The sequence below is a fragment of the Antrostomus carolinensis genome, unplaced genomic scaffold (genome assembly GCF_000700745.2).
Source record: "Antrostomus carolinensis isolate BGI_N321 unplaced genomic scaffold, ASM70074v2 scaffold9157, whole genome shotgun sequence".
Taxonomy (NCBI): Eukaryota; Metazoa; Chordata; class Aves; order Caprimulgiformes; family Caprimulgidae; genus Antrostomus; species Antrostomus carolinensis.
Window position 1 is genome coordinate 1 of NW_010329661.1, and position 13684 is coordinate 13684.

Sequence of the window (13684 nt, forward strand, 5' to 3'; positions counted from 1 at the left end):
AAAAAAAAACAAAAACAAAAAACCCCCAAAGGTGCTGTTCACCCCAGAGATTAAATAACAGAAATAATTACATTGTTCATGGATAAAATCAGGAAAAAAATAATCATCTTTATTATTTAACTTAACCCCCCTGCCCTCTGCAAACCCCCCCCCCTCCCTGTCCCCAAAGGCACGAAGATAATTGGAACCGGACGGTTAGTAAAAATGCTGAGATCTAATTCGCTTTGCTTTGGTGCTTGGAAAAACATTAATTGTGTTTTTTTTAATATATATACACACAAAGGTGGGTTTGTCTTTAATATAATTTTTTTTTTCCTTATATGACAAAAAAGCAACAAGAAGAAGAAGAAATCGACTCTGTTAATATAACTGTTCTGTTAAAAATCTCTCTCTCTGTCTCGCCTCGCTCTAATGGGTGGGTCTGTGCACGGCTCTGCCGCTGGGTCTCGACCGGCTCCTGAGGCTCCTCTTGTATAGACTGCGCTGGTAGTTGGAGGCTGCGGGAGAGGGAGGAGGAGAAAAGGCACCTTGTTAGCAGGAGCCAGGACAGAGACGCTGCTTGTCTCAGGCTCTGGCTCCCTGGAAAAACACGGGCAGCTCCCTGTGCCCCTCACCAGCCCGCTTGCCCACCCACAACCAGCCCTTCTCTTGCCCCCATGGCCGGGGCTTGCTTCACCCAGGGGTGAAGGTGCCTGGTGCCTTCCAGAAGCCTGGGCAGGAACATTCTCTCCACCGATGATCTGCCCATCCCTTCCCTGTGCCCAGCCAGGAGGGCAGCTCTGCTAAGGGGTGGGCATGGGGACAGCATCTCCATCTCCCCCCTGCCCTACTGGTCTTTCCCCAGTCCCCTGGGACAGGGAGGGAAACATCCATCAGTGGTGGGATGTGCTCAGGGCACAGGAGGGGAAACAGCCCCATCTGGCTGGCAGGGACGAGGTTTCTGCCTGGTCTTTGCTGCCAGCCTCCCCTGAAGCTGGCACCGCTCTGGTGTGATAATTGCAGGACAGTTTTCTTGGAAGCAGCAAAAGCTGGCTGGGAACAGCCCAGGTCTCTTGATGGTCTGTACCAGGAGCAGCCTGCAGATCTCTGGGTCTGCAGCTGAGCCAAGGGAGTCAGTGCCTTGGTCCACACCATATGGCCACCCTCGGCCACCTCCTCCATCCCTCTTCCTTCCATCTCTCCCCTGGGTGGAGGTTTGTCCCTTAAGCCCATATCGACTCTCCCTGGCCATGGGACTGTTGCTTTAGCCTGAATTGCCCAGCTGGACCAGATCCTGGCAAGGACAACACCAGACAGATGTGATTTGGCTGAGGATGATGAAATTATTGGGAAGCTGCAGGCGAGCAGGGATGGGATGGGGTGTAGGCAGGGCTGGGAGTGGGCTGGGACACCAGTGGGTGGGAGAGGGCTGGCTGCCGTCAGCTGGAGGCCTGAGAGGAGCAGGGTCAGGAGCCCAGCCCTGTCCCTTGGCTTAGCTCTGCTGCAGGGCTCCTGTCTGCTCCCAGGGCAGGGGGGTGCTGGGGAGGGCTTGGGAGACCACAGGTCCCCCCTCTTATTCTCTCTGCTGATGCAGGTGGTGCCAAAACTCACCCTTTCAGAAGCCATTTCTTTATCTTTCCTTTCTTTAGGTATCCTGGGCTCTTGGTAAGCTCCTTGTTGCCATTTCCTGGCCCCAAAGGTGGAGGAACCTCCAGGGCAGGAATTGCCCATGTTTCCCTCCAGCTACTCCCATGGTCCACACCTGCCCAGAAGATGCCAGCTCCCATGGCCCCATCACAGGGGAGTTTTCAGCAAGTGAAGGGGACCATGATGTCCCCTTCTGCCTGGCTAGGAACTAACCTGCACCCTAAGGTGATGCCCCCCTCATTCCCAGCTCCTCCTCCCCACTGCAGGGATGCATTAACTCGAAGGTGAAAGGACCAGGACGTACGCTTTATGCAGGATATCCGCGGCTCCTCCCACTGCCCGTTGGGCTGGCACCGAATCGTGGGCACGTGGCGCTGGATGTAGCCTTGGTTGCACTGGTACCGCACCATGGAGTTTATTTCATAGCGGTCCTTCTTCTGGCCAAAGGTCCTGGCGTTCTCCACCATGGGAGGGTCCCCACAGGCCACTGCAGGAGGTGGACAGAGATATGGAGAGCTTGAGGAGTCCTGCCTGGCTGAGCAGGTGGATCACACCTGGTCAGCTCCTGCCTGACTGGCGCAGGCTGGGAACACACAGCCCTGTCACTTCTCCTGCACCCTGTCCCATGGGGTCTCTAAGTGCTGAAGAGAGGGAGTGATCAGTGGCTGCCTAAAAGGTGACCATTTCTGGGGTGGAAAGAAGCAGCTGTATCCACAGCCATCCTTGTCTAGGCCTGAGATGCCGAGGGAGCAATGCCCTTCCCTGTTATCCTGCCCTTGGAATAACATCTCTGATCTGGAAGGTGTCTGGGTCCCATCTGGGCAAGTACCATCACCTGAACCTGTGGGACTTTTTTTGCTACATCCACAGAGGGATCATTTCCTTTGTTTGAGGAAGAAAAAAGATGGAGGTGATACAAAAAAGGGGCGATTGATTAAAAAGTTCATAAAACCTTAAATCCCTTTGAGATTGCCTCTGTCCACAAAATTTAGGGGCAGGAGGACATGGTAATTCTGCAAATGGCCTTAAAATTAAGCAGCAATCTGCCTCAGGGCTCTGTTCTTGCCTCCCAGAGAGGCAGCACTATCTGGGCATCGCAACAGCCGTTTGCGTCCATGGGAGGGCTCAGAGCTGGTGCCTGGAGACATGAAACCCTGTCCCTGGCTCCAGCCCCACAGCCACTGCCTGACCCCCCCCACCCTTGCAGAGGCAGGGCACAGGGTGCTGACCTGTTCCTTTCTTGCAGGTGAAAGGGAGGTGATAGTTGCAGGGGACGTCGTTCCATTCGCCTCGTTCGTGCCAGCTCATCACGACGCAGTCCTCACCCGCCGCGAAGAAGTTATCGGGTTGGTTGGGCCGCCAGTTCTCATATTGCTGCTGAGAGAGGAAAGCCCTTCACCTAAGGCTAAGCTGTCCCCTCTCCTGCTCCTTCATCCCTGTTGCTGCCACCCCCATGCATCTCAGCAGCAGAGGCCATGGGTTGCCAGCACCACCACTACACTGGTTATTTCTATCATGACGGTGCCCAGGAGCTTAGCTCACCACCTTTACTAGAGGCTTGGAAAAACCATGAGTCCTACAAAGTTTAGGGTTGCCTCTACTCAACGCCCAACCCAAGCACTCAACATGTAACTCATGGGGCTCTTCCCACCCAAGAGGAATCTCTTCCCTCCCACTGAAGGCTAACACCTGCCCATGCCGTGGGCTGCAGGCTCACCAGGGAGTGCCCGTCGGACCAGCGGAAGTCGTTCTCCACAGCTCTGTCACTGAGGCCGATCCACTGGTAGTCCTGTGCGTGGCCTGGAAGAACCAGAGGAAGAGAGAAGAGTGTGTCATTGTTTCCCTTCACCTTGTTGGAAGGGTTTCTTTGCCATCTCAGCTGTCTCTGGCCCTGGAGCCTTTGGGTCATTTGGTTACTTCTCAGTCAACAACCCTTATGTCCTTTTTTTATCCTCCATCTCCCTCCCCACCCAACATGGAGCCACCCCTGCTGGCATGGGTCACTGTGCTTGTTGCATCAAGTGAACATCTTGTGAACAAGCCACATCAGCAACATGGTAAGATCAAAGATCTATCCTAGCAGAGAAAGGGCCCTCTTCTCACTCATGGCTGGATGGTTCTTCCTCTCCCATGCAAGGGTGAGGCCTCATTAGGAAATATCTGAGCACTAGTGGGGGGAATTGTGATTTTTACATAACTTTGGATAAATCTGCCCATAGACTCCAATGGATGGACCCCTGCCCAGTCTCAGGCTGCCCCCAGCACTCACTGTTGACAAATTCTTGCTCCTCTGGGGTGATGATACTGCTCAGGTGGGCTTGATGTTGTCGGCATCTGGTCTCTGCATCCATCCAAGTCTCCCTGTCTTCAAAGTGCCTGTAGCAGTGGCCCTGGAACTTGGTCCAGCCTTCCTCGCAATTTTCCAGGTCTGAAACACACAAAGGAGGGATGAAAAGGAGTTGGTGCATGGGTCTGGAAGCCTTCCGACTCACCTCTTAGCAGCTCGTGCTCTCGTGGTGTAGGACAACACATGGTCACTTCCACTAAAAAGCAAACCCTGACACTGTTGCCTGTGGGAAATCCCAGGGAAAACAATCAGAAGGCATCCAGGACACACGCAGAGAGGGGAGCCTGTGTTGACGACCCCATGTTTGCAGTAACATGACCAGTGCTATTAGGAAGCTTGAGTGATGCAAACTTATTTCTGAGCAATTAAATCCCTGTGTCATATTCCTGGACTCTGTTTTTGAGGAACTGACCAAGAAAGAACCCCTCTCTTCCCACTTGTGCTAACCTGCAGAGTTTTCTTGCTTTGGAAAGAAATTCCAAAACCTGAATCCAGGTGCCCAGAATCAAGACATATATGTTGAAAAAGGCAGAGGGGAGGAGAGCCCAGTTTCAGGTGATTGCATCACTTGGTGTGGTTGTGGGGCTCTGGAGGAGAAGTAAGCCTACCAAGGTGGGGGAAAAGAGATGGAGGCAGGAACTTACCATAGCAGAGAGAGAAAATGGAATCTCAAGGGAAAAGCTTGGAAGCTGCTAGAGAAGTAAAAAAATTTCTCAACTTTTCAGAATATCTTTTACTGTCTGAGAAACACTGAAGAGTTGAACCCATTAATTAAAGAAAAAAACAAAACCAAAAACCAAAGATGGAGGAGAGCAGAGGCAAATAGAGAAACCACTAGAAAAGACCTTCAGCAGTTCCCATGCAGTGTAACACCACACATCTGCTCCATGTGACCAAAGGAAACAGAAAGTGAAATGTTTTTAATCTCAGCCTTTCAGATGCCCAGTCTACAGTCCTTTCTCAGGCACTTGCTGCTCTTGGAGTGGTGGGTTTTCATGAGTCCTCCTGCCTCACTCCCTTTCCAGTAAGGTTTTCTGTACTCAGTTTCTTTCTTCTGTTGTTAAACTTGTAGGTCAAAACACTTGTCACCTTCAATCACACTAATTCCTCCTAATCCCCCCTCCTGGTGTTCTTCCAGCTGGAGATTGCAGTTGCTTCATCGATGTTGGAACAGTTAGTAGTTAGTTGAGGCATTAAAAATGTTTTCTGTCTTCTTTAACAGATCAAATGGATTATCTGGAAGTAGCTGAAGCTCTGAAGAATCTTTGTCTTTGCAGGCAGATCGTTTGCACAAGGTGAGCAGAGGACATGCTCTGTCTTTTGAAATTTAAGACTTTCTTCCAGCAGCTTGAATGCCATCCCTTGTCATCACAGCATGGGGATGGGACAGCATGTGGCACAGAATCTCAGTGGGACATTTCCTAGGAGAAAGGCTACTCTTTCCTATGTAGCTGTTACTTATGGGGGAATATGACAGCAATCGTCTTGGAAAAGAATTATGAAAAGCTTGTTCCCTGGTAGGGACACTGTCGTGGTGACAAGAAGGACTGGCTGCTGTGCACAGACAGCAGAGCTCACCTATGGTGTCCTGCTGTTCTTGGAGACTGACAGATGTTACAGAATCAAAGGTTTCCTCATGGAAATAATGAAGATTTACATTCTCCACTGCATTCGGGGCACTGGCTTCCTCTTGCACCTCCCAGGCTATGGGCCCCAGGCATCACAGCCCATAAATCACAGAAGAGAGGAAATTACGTCTGGCTTGGAACAAACAAGGTTGTAAGTGGCTGCAGGGTGGAAAGTCTCTTGTTCTACTACATGGATCTTCAACAACAGGTAGCAAGGATGATGAAATCAGAGGCTGATTAGGTTGCATTAGGAAAGTGATATTAAGACAGATGGTACAATGGTCCTGAGGGACAACATCCTTCTTATGGTCTACTCCATATGATCATATTGGAAGCAGAAAGAAAGATGCAGAGAAAGGAGAGGAGAAAATCCAATATATATCATCATTACTTATGCTAAGGCGAAGAAGACACTGCAACTTTTCCCTCTTTTGTTTGAGCAAGGCAGGAGAGCTTCCCCTCAGCCAAGCTGATAAAAGTTTGGACTTTCATCAGCTTTAAGAAAAAAAAACAACCCTTTTTTTCTTTCCTTGTAGAAACAAAAAGAAGTATTAGTGCAGGCCAGAGTACCTAATTTTGATGGTAAAATAGGTCACTTCACATTTTCTCAAAGATATACATTCCCTGCTGATTTTGCCACAGGAAGCCACGTTGAAGAGATGACAAAAATGTCATGCTGTGTCAAATTGGTGGAGATTCCTGGAGTGAACGAGGCTTCTCTCAGCTGCATCTTCACAGGGAGAAACACAATAATTTTGCATGGCTCAGCTGAAGCATCCTTCCATGAAATTCCAGTCTAGCAGAGAAAGTTTGCCTGGGGTGAAGATGTACTCAGATGTTTCCCTACTGTTACAGATGAACAGGAAGACCCTTGACCCAAAGAGACAGCAACTTCTGTGATCAACACTGTTACAATCTGTATGGAGTTTCACTAGAGAACCTTAAAAAAGAGAAATCTGAATAGACCAGAAGCTCCTACTTAGGAATCTTAGAGGATATGCTGCTGTGATGAACCAAGCAATCAAAATACATAAGCAAAAGTCTCAGAGCTTTTCCCTACTGTATTTTAAGCTGCTGTTAGAGGTTAGCTCACTGAGGTGAGTGCAGGACTGATGGAAGCACTTGGGATCAGCTTTTTTTGGGGTGGGGAGTAGGGTGGGAACGAGGTAGTGCAGCAGTTAGTAGGATTAGCTGAAGCCAGGTAGGCCGTACCGATCTCACACAGGTCCCCTCCGTAGCTGGGAAGGCATAAGCATTTGAAAGAGTCGATGCCATCGACGCAGGTAGCTCCATTCAGACAGGGGCTTGAGTGGCACACATCAGTGTCTGCAAGAAATCAAGGGCTTCCATTAGGGCTCTGGGCAGACAACTCCATCAACAGGAGAACTTGTTTCCTTGCTTGTTTAGGAGGGAATATGAGTTGTTTTGGGGGAACCTGGGTCTGGCTAGGCTCTTATTTTAAAACTTATTGCCACTGCTGCTGCTGGAAGAATGAAGGCAAGAGACCCAACCCGCCCTACAAGGAAGATATTGGTTTTCTGTCACTTGGTGGTTGAACACCACTCTGAAGATATCAGGACAAGCTCAGCAAGATGTATCCAATACACAGCACTCAGTGTCTTTGACAGCTGTGGAACTCTTCCTTGTCTGCTGCCTGATGGATCGAACATGAGAAATTGTGTCTGTGTCTCCACCAGCTATGTCTCTACAAAAAAGAACATAGAATTCCCACAAGTGTAGATCTCTGTCTCCCAACTCGCCTTCCTGGGTCCAGTGCTCACTGCTGGTTTCTTTCTAACCATAATTTAGATGACATTCCAGGGCAAGAAATATTCTCAGTTAAAATGGAGAAAGCGCAGGGAAGAAAAGAAGTGCTTTCAAAGGTAGTTCAGAGACCCTCAACCTTTTCCCTTTGAGAGTCTTAAGCCTGCTGTGGGTGCCTCTTCCTTGGCGAAGAATACTGGAGTGTAGAGCCATTTTCTCCAGATCTGTCCCCACTATGCTCTCTCTTGCTTGTGAAAGGGCTGAAAGAAGTTGTACATCTTTTCCAGCTGTGGATTCCATCTTGGTAGCACCATTTGGTAGCACTTCCATCCCTTGTCATCTTGGGGCAGAAAGAAGGAAACATAGGTGCTCTGAAGAAGGCCACAGGTAGCCAGTTTGTATCTATATATTTTAAAATCTAGATTGTTCTGGAAGTAAAAGCTCTTCTAGTATCTCTTCAGACTGGGCCTTAATCCTACTTATTAAGCTTTGGAATCAGAATAAGAATATTTCAGGATGAAAAGATTTCAGAGGTGTTCAACTCAGAAACAAGAAGGAAGACTAAGGAAGAAAGTGGGAACACATCCATGCAGGTTAGGTTAAATGATGATTGGTTAGATCCTCATGCGAGTCAACGTTTCTCTCTTTCACACTCAGAAGAAATGTAAGGCCTTAAAGGTGCTGACCAACACTCCATTCTCTTCTTGTGGATGAGAAGGATTAGTGAAGGAACATTCAAAGATGATAAACATGCTGGCTATGGAAACACCAGAGCAGAGCAGCAACTTCCCCGGGTCTGTGCTCATCTTCTGGTTGGGGTCTTGTTGGATATTTTCTCCCTGCAGAACCGTGGCCCAGCTGCTCAGTGGCCCCAGATATATGAGAGCAGATGCATGTTGTATCCCATGTGACTGTCCAGTCACTCAGTGGCCAATGTCTGATAAGTTGGCAAGTTCTGTAACTTGCTTAAGTGATGGAGAAAATTCTTTTTGACCTTAGATGGCAAATCAGTTCGTGTTTTGGAGTGTGAAGGTTGTCATCTTTATTCTAGGCTGTATCGCTGCAACCAATGCAATTATTCCTCAGATAGATGATGAACCTCTTGCTCCAGTTGAACAATTCTTCTCTGAAAGAAGGAATTTTTCCCTCTGGATTACCCTTCTAAGTACTTATGAATGCTTTCTGTATTTCTTTGTTCACTGCAACATGAAGAGAATTGGACGTCCTGTTTCCATGACACTAATAAAAACTTCACAGAACAAAATGGTGGTCATGGGCCTAAAAGAAGTGAAGAGTTGAAATTATCTGGCTATTGTTTATTAATCACGCTTGGAGTTGCTAGAAGATAGAGAGCATAAAGGAAAATTAGGTATCCTGAGGGATGATTACAACTCTAGAGCTTCCCAACAGCAGTGACAGTAGAACTTTGTACTGATTCAAGTGGGATCCAGCTGAAAAAGTGAGGAAAGGCTCTCCTTTGTCCATTGTACTCCATGAAGTGGAAAGCACACTGCAGAATTGGGACCAAAGCGCATGTGAGAGCTAAACTAGAACATTTAGCAGAGAGTAATTAGTCTTCAGATGTCTTTGGCCACATGGACTAAAACTTGGCATGTCCATGATTTCTTTTGTGATGCAGAAGATCTGTTGTGAGTTGCCATCCCTGGTCTTGGAGGAGGAGGGAGAAGGCACACACGTGCAAAGTCATTGCCACAAATTTCCAGCTGGGAAATAACTCTAGAACAAAATTTTCTATAACAAACATTATATATAATATGATTGCACATATTATATATGCTGTAAAAACAAATCTCTGCATATAATATATATGTTATATATCTCTCCATACATATACATATATGTTTTTATATATGATGCATAGAGAAAGGTTGTATACTTGTAGGTGGTGTTGGAAAAACAGACAACAAATACAAGTGAGATACAAATAGTTGTTTGGTGGTTACCCCCCCCCAGAAATGTGCTGCAAATGGCTGGAGAGAAATTTTAAACATCTAATGACCATAAATACCAAACTCGTCTCTTTCAGGCTGTTGGGGCAGTGACCCTGTCTCCATCTGGATGTAGAATCACCTCATCTAGCTGATATCAGGGAACTCAAACATACCAGTTGGGATGGACGAAGTGTTGCTGGTTCTGGGCCTGCCAGAAATTCTAGGTCTTGGAGGTCTTTTTGAAAAGTAAGTGCTAAATGGTAAAATCAGTAGTGATGTCTCTGGAAACCCTGGCAAGCTGGTTTGTGGGTGTTTCTAGGATATTGTATCAAAGCCATAGGATTTACACGAGGTGAGAACTACAGTAAAAAAAAATAAATTTAAAAATCCCATCTATCAGGCAACATTTGGCTATTTTCTTCATAGCTTTTTATACATCACAAAAGTGTCCACTTCCACAGAGTTTAGAGCTGGATGAGGCTGGTAAATCTCTACACCTCTTCAACCAGCTGAAAAGCCTGCAGCACACTAGGTGTGCCAGCTCTGCTCAGCAGGGAGCCAGATCCCACTTCCACAGCACCGTCTGCTAGGTACCTTGACATCCAAGGATCTTACACAGACCCAAGCTATTTATTTGCTTGGGTGAGCAGTCATTCAAAAAGTCAACTCAAGTGCTTATCAACTGACAAGAAGACAAGACTACTGCTATTATTACCCAGCCCTAACAAAGGACAAGCGATGCAGCATGGGATGCAGAACAGAGGCAGCCCTTGCTTTCAAGAGCTTCAGCTCTAAAACAAAGACAAGGGAGAAAACGTCTTGCGCCAAGAATAGGAAGCCCATTTAGAACATATTATTAACTCACTTCTTGAGGATAATGCAAAATTAACAGCTCTTTAGAAGATGATTCGTACTGCAGTTAATGCCACCCAGAAGCTACAAAAGATTACTCAAATCTATTGTCACAATAGTTTATATTTTTTGCTACTAACAGGACCCAAGGTCTAACTTCTGGATTTTTGTTTTAAAATAAAACAATTAAGACAAAATACACAATGCAAGCAGGGTCTTGCATCTGGAAGATGTAAACTCTTGGCTGGAGAAAGCAAGGGGAGTTACATAGCTACAAAGCGAAGTTTGCATTTGTTTCACCATTTTCTCCCTAAGATTTCTTTTATATTGCCAGTAACATACTATATTTAGTCAGAACTATTTTCTTTTGGTGCAGCTAATCACAACGTAAGTATTTTCCCAATACCTTTGAAAAAATTTGCTGTACTAGATCATGGAAATTGGAAAGAGAAATCCTTTAGAAATGAAAGAGAAATAGATTGGTCCTGGTTTTGCTCAGAAGGCAAATGGCAAGCCAAAGTGAACACACACTGTCAGGGGTAAGAAGGAAATACTTTTAGAATCCTTCATCCCAAACTAAGAAGACAATACTAGAAACAGTGCTAGCACTTTTTAAAACAATACAGCTTGTTCATTTCTCCCAATGGCAGCCTGTATGGAAGATGAGCAAGAAAACCTATTTTTCAAGGTTAGCTTTGTGCTTAAAAGACCTACTAAGGAGAAGCAGCTTGTGAACAGAGAGCATGCTAGCACCCAAATCTTGATCAAACTGTAGTGTTTCCCTGAAGCTATGAGTAACTGGTTTAGAAGTATACCCTAGGATTTCAACTCCTGTTTTTGTTCTGCAGAAGGTAAGAGAGAAAGCCAAGGCATCTTCAGGATCTTTATAAGCCTCCTTGTAAGTGCAATTATCCAACCAGGGACTCAGAGACCAGCCAGATAATTATCTTCTAGAGAATGAAGGGAAAAAAACCCACCAGGTACAAATTAAATTTGCTTTTCAGAGTCTCCTGGGAAGTTTGGACTGCCAATCTGATAGCTCCAACAGTGAAGAAACACATTGGAGCAATTGTAGGGTGACTTGTAGGTGACTCCTACAAGAAAAGAATAGGAGGAGTCAGGGAAAACAGTTCTCTCCCATTTTAAGTAAAATGTTAGTATTGAACATCATATAGCCAGCTAGTGACTTATGATGAGCAATTAAGTGATTGGAATAATTAACTATAATAATTAAACCAAAGCCTCCTTGCAGCAGAAAGGGCAGATATAGCTACAGCCTTAAAAAGCTATATTCATCTAGACAACAGCAAGTTTCCAGGAGAACCTGTTGATCTGCTGGGACCTTTGATTTGTCCAACATTCTCATGGAAGGAGAGCTGAGGAAATTTGGACATCTCTGCCTCCAAAATATTATGTGTAGAAGTAAACTGACACGTATATAACACCAATTCAGGACTGTAGGTTGCCTCTTCAGAGAAAGATTTTAATTAAACTAATAAACTTCTGATGCAAAGTATATCCAGGAGACATCAAATCATCTGGCCAGTCACAAATGGTCTGTGCTTTTGGTTGTTTCTCAGCCAGGACTGGTACCTCCATTTCCTTATTGAGAGCATACTCTTCAGTTCACATTAGGTGAAACCTTATGAATCAGGTAATGTTTTCTAGACTTTTTTCTTCTGGATTGATCTTCTGTGGACCATCAAAACTTTATCCCTTGGATTTTGAGAGCCTGAAGAATGAGGAAAACCCATCAAGACCTTTCCTCATTTGGATTCTGACCTTTAGCTGTGCCAGGGCCATAGGCAGCAAACTTCATGAACTTGTTTCACCAGAGACAAGCAAAACTTAACATAAATAGTTGCCATTTCAGCACATTTCTCTCTCTCCCCCCGCCCCCCCCCCCAACTTGAGTGAAGTTTTAAAGTCATTGACTGGTCAGAGTGCTCCAAACCACAGCCTTTCCCTGAAGTGCCAGCATGCTTTTTTCAGCTAATAATTATTTGTCTTCAAATGTTACCAGAAGCAAAAAGACCCACTGAGTTGGCAAAACTCTGGATGAAGAAGCCAAGCCTATGGACAATTCTTCAAGCTTGTGGGGTTCCTGTCCTCATGGAAGAATCAAACTGCTGACTAAAGACATGTGCATGTGTAGCCTTCAATCTGGTTAAATACTAAAAAATACTGGCACTCCAAGCGTTAATCTTTGGTCATCTTGTGCTTCTGGCTCTGGCTTTTAGAGAGAAGCAGAAGCTGCAGCAGAGCAGAAAAATATCATTCTTTGTAAATCACCCCACTAAAAAGACTCCTGGATCTAACTGGAACCCTCCAGTGATAAGAGAGCAATAGCTGCATGACTCCCTGCTTCTCACTCTAAGCTGCTTCTGTAAGCTGAACTAGCTTCACCCGTGCTTTAATGTTAGTGAAAATTAATTGCACTTAATGGGCATCCATTCCATCCTACAGACTGAACATGGCACAAGGCACAGATGTTAGAACTGATCTTTTTGCAAGAACTAAATCTCAAGACTGGGAATCTTCAGGTAAAAAGGCAGCCACAACATTAGGAAATAGCATGTTGGGTTCCAGCCTATGGATTTTCCTTGTAGACTTTACATGTTCACAGTCCCCAGAGCACTGTCAGGAGTAACAACCCCAAAAAGGAAATCTGGGATTTTTTTTCTTTTCTTTTTTCTTTTCGCATTGCTTTGGTTTAATTCTCCAGCAGTTCGCCTTGTTGTAGGGGTGCTGCAAGTTCATGGTCAATAGACTTTCTTGCCACCTGGATGAGCTTCCTTCAGACCCTGACCAGGACTGCATTTAACCCTATAGGGTCACTGTAATAAAGAAGCTTACCAATAAAAAAAAGAGAAGTTTGACCCTAAAATACCTTCCTGGGTGGGAGCACCGGCCACGCACATGTACTCAAGCCCATCTCTAGTTTATAAAGAGTCTACAATCAAACTCCATGCAGCTGCCACTTACCTCTCCCTGTCACCTGCTAAGAAACCCCAGCTGCTCCATCATCATCTGTGACTCACAAATACACAATGTGTTTGAGTTTCGGAACATTTTTAAAGCTTCTTCACACATGAGCTGCTGAACACATGGTTTTCTTTCAAAATACTTCACAAGAATGTTGGCTAACAAACGCTCCGAAGAATCTGGCAATCGCCTTGTGGGTAATTTATAAAAAGAAAAAGCAGTGAAATAAACCCATACTTTGAGGCCAATTTTTTTTTGTTTTTGCTGAGCCTCACTGGCTAGTTTTCTTCCTTGCCCTCAACCCTGCCTTTGCTGGCTTGTTTTTTTGTCTCCCAGCTTGGACGTGGCAGTGGGTATGGCCCAAAAGCAGAGCCCATGAGTTCTCCAAGGAAGGATTTTTGGGTGCATAACTCCTCCCTACCAAGCCCTGGGTGCTGTGCCAGGCTGGACCAGGGCTGCAGGAACAGCCCCCTGACTTGCCCTCACCCACTCCTGCAGCACCCACAGCTGCTCAGCAGAGACAGACAGGA

The 13684-nt window shown here is 46.0% G+C and overlaps 1 protein-coding gene across 1 annotated transcript in view; it reads right to left on the reverse strand.

The window, feature by feature from the left end:
- Window positions 1-408: 408 nt before the first annotated feature.
- ACAN (aggrecan) overlaps window positions 409-13684 on the reverse strand; it is a 27529-nt gene continuing 14253 nt past the window's right edge. Inside the window, exons 13-18 of the mRNA XM_010172659.1 lie at window positions 6814-6927; window positions 3896-4054; window positions 3344-3426; window positions 2856-3000; window positions 1931-2113; window positions 409-497 (exon numbers count right to left, since the gene is read on the reverse strand). Of these exons, the coding sequence (XP_010170961.1) occupies window positions 409-497; window positions 1931-2113; window positions 2856-3000; window positions 3344-3426; window positions 3896-4054; window positions 6814-6927 (773 nt within the window). The remainder of the gene's footprint in view (window positions 498-1930; window positions 2114-2855; window positions 3001-3343; window positions 3427-3895; window positions 4055-6813; window positions 6928-13684) is intronic.